Raw genomic sequence first — 6,309 nt, forward strand, 5'->3', positions numbered from 1 at the left:
TTATTCACCAGGCTTAAACTATTACATCACTTTTCCTTTCATTGCGAATAAATTTATTGTTTGTTTGTTTGTTTGTTACAATGAAACCGGATGTTCTTATTTGTGCAACGTCGCAAACTTCTGCCGCACCGTTGGTATTTTGATTGACAGCTTGCCGCTCGGAGCATTTCGCAACCGCCGCGAACAACTTGCTTGCTTCAGTTGCGAATTATGATTTGTGCTAGTTTACAGTTGTCTCGTTAGTTTCTGGGCATACTCCTTTACAAATTGCAAATTTTACTGAGAATGTTGCCCAGATGTGTAAAGGATTTTGTCATGCGAGCACAACGTGGCGTAAATTAAAAAGCAAAACTACAACATATCCTCCATAAAAGTAAGCTTTGCAACAATCAACAGCGCCGCATCTTCATTAAGTTTGTCACTGAATGAAGTAGTTTTCAGTCGTCAATTGTGCTGTCACGAAGAATTGTTTTAGTGATACTCGGAGTGAACTTTCTACTTTTAAGTTAAATTTGAGGACTAATCTATGAGTAAATTTACTACCAACACGAACAACTACTTAACAACTTGCAGAAATTTAAACGTATTTCAGCTCACAAAAGTTCTTATCTTTTTTATAGCAATAACTAATCTTTCTATTTCCTAACCGGGAGCATGTTATAAATTTTTTCGTATCGCGAAATATGCTTTCAACAAGAGCAGTCTGCAAAGAATTTTGCAAACTGACGGTATCAAGTTAGGCACGACGTTGCAAATTTGACAGTTTGCTGGGAACAAATTTGCAAAACGTCGCGCCAGCTTGCAAATTTGGTTGCAGGGAAGGTTTGCAGAGTTGTACACGAAGGTACATCCGGTTTGACTGTAATGTTGATCAGCTTCATCGAAATTGCCTACAAATTGGTAGCCTGCAGAACAGGCGTGATTTTTGCGTTGCATTTTTCAGGCGAGCGGAGGCAAGCACGAGGCGAGCGTGGAGCACGAGTCACGCACGACGGGAGGGCGCGCTTGCCTCCGTTCGCCTGAAGAACGCAAAAAAAAAGTCATGCTTGTTCTGCAGGCTAACAAATTAGTCACCAAAGTCCCAATGATTTTAATACTTAAAGCGCCTGTTGTTTTGCAGGTAATCGTGTGGGGCGACTACGGACGAATGGACAGGAAGGTTTTCATGGGAGTTGTACAGATTTTACTTGACGAGTTAGACCTTAGCAACTTGGTTATCGGCTGGTACAAACTGTTCTCTACGTCATCAATGTGCGATCCGCCCCTCCCTTCCTCTCCGCTCGGTGGCTCACCGAAAAAGTCCCCAGGCCCCTCCCCACGGTCTTCTTTGAACCAAGGTGTTGGAAGCCCTATGCGCGGAATGTCACCGCTACCGACTATCATCCCGCCGCAAAGTCACATGGAAAACATGGACGAGGAGGGAGACTACGTATGAGTTAGACTATTGTAATAATTATCATAATTATGGATGCTGCACAGGAGAGCTGCCAGAGTGGAACTCTGGGATTTGTATGGCAACCAGAGCTTACTTTGGTTGAAGGAAAGAGAACGACAGACGATGTCTTTTGTAACCGAATAGAAAAGGAAACTTCGGAAAGTATCCATTTGAAGCCTTTAAAGACATAGTGGTATATGCTTTGCTGTAATCCGAGTGTGCAGTGGCAAGCCCTCGGCTCAAATCGTCAGCTAATTCATAGATACGAATTCGAACGTGGCAACGGCATAAATTATCGTTAAATAGTTATTTACTTTCTAATTAGAGCGTAAAATTTAAGCAATTATGTCTGGCTAGACTGGCCAATCAACAAATGCAAAAAAGTTAATGAGCCAATTACAACTCGAGACAAAAACATGCCGCCCGTACAAAGCGCGGGAAAATATGTGACTGGTGTCAAGCGGGGGAAACGGGCTTAAGCCATTTCATAGTTTGTGCTTTTGTATTTAATTGGCTGAAGACACTTCGTTTTCTGTAATTGCTTAGAGAAAATTGTGCGAGCTTCTGAACCAATTTCAGAACTAGAAGACCAAGCTTATGGCGACTTCAGAAGATCAATCTCAAAGTGGTCTTCTGCGCAGATATTCGTTTGGCTCGCCACGGATTTCTTTCCCACGAAAAGGAAGGAAAAGGGATGCCGAGCGTACTAAACCTAGTATGGAACCGCTTTAAATTCTTTTACAAGAGTGAGAAAGATGTTTATGAAAAATTAGCTTAGCTTGATTGGAAGCACTGAACACAAGCCACAAGCCAAAGAAATGTTTAATTCGGACAGGTGAATTCCTCGAGCGAAGGAATCTTGAACGAACAGAGCTTTGTTTTGAAGAGCGTGAAATTGTCGAAACTGGATAAAATTCCTAAAAACCTTAAAACCTCGGGCACCAATGGAAGGAGCTTCCATTGAATGGTCACAGTTTAGGATTTTATCCACAGACTAAAAGTTAGAACCACCTGGTACAACATAATAAACAGCACCACAGGAAAGTACTGCTCAGTAGCTTTCATTTGAATGGTCACACTTTAGGATTTTATTCACAGACTCAAACGTTAGAACCACCTTGCACAGCATAATAAACAGCACCACAGGGAAGTACTGCTCAGTAGCTGTCATTTCAATGGTCGGAGTTAAAGTGGCTGAACATAGTTTTAAAATGCGCAGTTTCGGCTTAATTTTGCCAAGCAAAAGACAAATTTGTAACCTCCGCTTTCAGCACTTGGAAGCACTGGTCTGGCCTGGTCTGCCGATTGCCCGAGCAAGGTATTCGGAAAAGGCAACGGCAGCTCGGCCTTAGTTCGTACTCGTTACGACATTTCATCTCTCCCAAAACAAAAGCGTTAGTGTTTCCTTGTCCCACTAAATTCCTTGTTGGTATTTCACAAAAAGAAACCTCTAGTTCTTCATAATTAAATGCGAATAGTTAGGTGCGCTAATGCCTTCGAGACGAACAGATAGACGCAGAAATGATTCGTTTGGTAATCCTGACGATAAGGTAACTAGTTTGTAAAGAAACATATAAAGTGTTGTGGAACACTAGTCATTTCAGTTTGGCTTTGATTTAGTATGTAGCACGCTATTTGAATGTAAGTGCGTAGTAGCCCTTCAGTTAGCAGTTGAAAGAGTCAATCATCCTCTCTCAAATTTGTGATTTTGACTTGCGTGTTTTAGGTTAAATGATGGCGTTTCACTTGAACAAATGGTCCAGTAATGCTGCTGTTTTCACACTGAAAGAAAAACAATGAAAGAACGATCTCATCTCAGAAGGACCAATTGTCTGTCCGGACGGCTCGTTTGCTTGGGATGACCACTGAGTTTCTCCAAAAAAAAATTCACCCTCCGTTGTCGTCTTCTTGTGTGCAAATGGCCATTATATATGCATATCGATTTGATAATTTTTAGTAAAGATAAGAAATTTTCACAATTTTATTTAAATAGCAAAAACGAAGCGGGTATACCAGTAAGAAAAATAAGTTATATTTAATTAACATTTAATTGCACGTTCCTCTGCACAAGAGCTTATGTTGCTGGAAGGAATATTAACGGAAACAAGTTTGCTTCCGTCGAAAATAGTTACAACACGAGCTTTAATTTATGATATTTATTTATACGGAAAGGTTTATTTAGGCACTGTAGATAAAATGCCACACTGCCGGGCCGTAATAGTTTGATGCATATATTCAGTAATAGTATAGAAAATATTTATTGGTATTATTTAAATTATGTGAGTCGTGGGGAATGAAATTCTTTTCACCAGAACTGGTATTTATGCCCTTTTTAAAGTTTTAAATAAAACGTGTTGATCAGAGAGCGAAATAAAATGCAAAGAAAGACTCACTCAGTTGTAACGTTCTACATCCACGTGACTTCACCCCGAGTGTCAAAGTTAAGTTTTTCTGGCGAGCGAGAGAACCGCGACCAAGCCGCGGCAACGACGCAGGGAGCGCCGAGGGAAAAATATCTCTCGGTGTGGTCCGTCTCTCGCTGCGGCTTTTTCTCTCTTTTTTTTTTTTTGTTGTTTTTTTTATTTTTTTTGTTTTTTTACAACCGTTCTCAGGTGCCAGAGTATCGTCCCTTATTTCTTAGAATTCCCCGATTTTGTTTCAAAACCTTTGGTGTTTTCTTGGATTTGTGTCACAGCAGTGACAAATTGTGGCCAAATCTTTGGCCAGGCACAGCATAGTAAAAGTTTGACTGCCTTTGTTGAAGTTCACGTCTTTTGCCTGAGCGGCGGCCGCGATTTTGAGTAATTTAGGCTATGTCACCTATCGCCAGGAATAGGGTTCGAAATTCTTCGGAAATTTCCGGTCATACGCTGAAGTTTTCCGAACGGTTTGTGAAGAGAACTCGATCGCAATCCTCAACTGGCGTTAGCCGTCCGTCATAAATTATTCAAAATGACCGTCGCTCACAGACAAAACATGAAAAACAGCAAAGATTTGTTTTCATTGTTTTTTTTTTTCATAATTTATGCGAGGTGTGCAATTTTGAAGGCCGATATTTTTGTTTCATTTGTTGTGTTACTTTCTTTTATCTTTAGTTAACCCCCGGAGTGTTTCTGCCAGACTTAGGGCCTCTTCGTATGAGCCCGGTCGACTGGGCAGGCTCGGTTTCCGAGATCTCGCCTCGCCACTCTTTTCTTAAAAAAATTGCGCTGTGTTTATATAAGAAGGCGGGCTGGCCCGGTTACCGAAATCTCGGTAACCTAGCTGGACATTTTTCCCATATGAACACTCCAGCCCGGATACCGGGACTGTCCGTGACGAGACATTTTCAACTGCGCATGGCTTGTAAGGTCGCTGGCTAGTCGGAACGCGGTTCCAAGGGTATTTTGTTGGCCTTTTGGACATTTTTCATCTCGCTAACCGGGATTAAATTTCCCATATGAACAGAACACAAAATTCGTCCCTCCTACCTAACGTGATTTGTTTTATTTTTTTAGCCTTTCACGTTTGCTTTTGTCAGATTTTGTAACCTATTATAATCAAGGCTTGTTTGAAATATGTCATTTTTCTTTTTTTATTTCTTTCTTTCTTAAGCCGGCGACACACTTGGCGATTTTATACGCCGATCGCGGCGAATTTGATCGCCAGCGAAAATCGCAAGCGATTTTCGCCACCGATTGATGCGGACACACCTGACGATTTTTTTCGCCGATCGCGGCCATGTGGCAGTCTTGAAAAGTCATGTGATAAAATCGCCAAGTGTGTCGCTGGCTTCACTGACATGCCAGACATCGGCGAATTTATACGCCGATCGCGGCGATTGGCGAAAATCGCAATCGCTACACCGGGCACACGTGGCGATTTTCGCTGACCGCGGCGATCGGCGTATAAAATCGCCAAGTGTGTCGCCGGCTTTAGACAGAGCGACTTTTGTGCGGGAGAGAGCGATGAAAAAGTGAGGCAGTTTATTGCGATAACCGCGGTCAAATTAAAGGTAAAAAAATAAGTATAGTCCGTCACTGAGATAAGATTTTACTTTGAGAGCTGAAAGCTGCATAAGTTTTCTGTTAGTCTGTAAGCTTACTAAATCATTTAAACGTTTACTAGAACAAGTTTCAAGTTTTTTAAAGTAAAGTATGTCACGTATTCAAGCAGTGAATACAGACACACAATGTCGATAGGTTTTCACACACTTCACTTTAAAAAAACTTGCAACTTTTTTCATAAAAATAAAAACAATTTAGTAAACTCACTGACTCACTAAAAACTTACAAGCTTCGAGCTGTCAAAGTATAACCATATTTAACGAACTTTTCTTATTTGTTATGTTTGACTGTGGTTAAGTGATAACCTGCCCTTCATGGGCCAGTTGAAGACATGCACCTCCGTACAGAAATATGACAAAGTGGTTTTCAAACCTTTAATAGGCAGCTAATACTTTGCAAGTGGCACGCACTTCAATGAGCTAGCAATAATGAAATATAAAATATAACTGATGTGTTTAAAGAAGAATACTACATTTGTAACAGCTGTCAGTAAAAGATCCAAGACATACATAACTGCTTTTAAAGTTGGAAGATGTTCTTCAACAACATCTTTGATCCAGTGACCCAACATATGTTGTGAACGACTAAAATGGTTCTACTCGATCTGTTCTCGTTATGTGCCAAGGAAGCGTTGTTGTGAAGAGTTATTGCCCAGTCTTTGCATTCGGTCTTAGTAATTACCCTTAATGCTAAAAGCTTAGTGTCGAACCAGGACAAATTTCCAAAATAGACTGCAAAACCAACGGAAAAGTACTGTTTGAGCAACATGCGTTGGAATGATCACACAGGCCTGCCAAGACAGACCAAGTTCTGTCATTTCCAGGCCCC

At 41.1% G+C, this 6,309-nt stretch overlaps 1 protein-coding gene across 8 annotated transcripts in view; it reads left to right on the forward strand.

Annotated features, from left to right (window-relative positions):
- LOC146480911 (regulating synaptic membrane exocytosis protein 2-like) overlaps positions 1 to 3,827 on the forward strand; it is a 44,581-nt gene extending 40,754 nt beyond the window's left edge. For all 8 annotated transcript variants that reach the window (XM_085109232.1, XM_085109234.1, XM_085109229.1 and 5 more), the window contains one exon: positions 1,121 to 3,827. In XM_085109232.1, the coding sequence (XP_084965358.1) occupies positions 1,121 to 1,435 (315 nt within the window). In that variant the 3' untranslated portion in view covers positions 1,436 to 3,827. The remainder of the gene's footprint in view (positions 1 to 1,120) is intronic.
- The last annotated feature ends 2,482 nt before the right edge of the window (positions 3,828 to 6,309 follow it).

This window comes from Pavona decussata, unplaced genomic scaffold (assembly GCF_977016875.1).
Source record: "Pavona decussata unplaced genomic scaffold, jaPavDecu1.1 SCAFFOLD_52, whole genome shotgun sequence".
Classification (NCBI taxonomy): domain Eukaryota; kingdom Metazoa; phylum Cnidaria; class Anthozoa; order Scleractinia; family Agariciidae; genus Pavona; species Pavona decussata.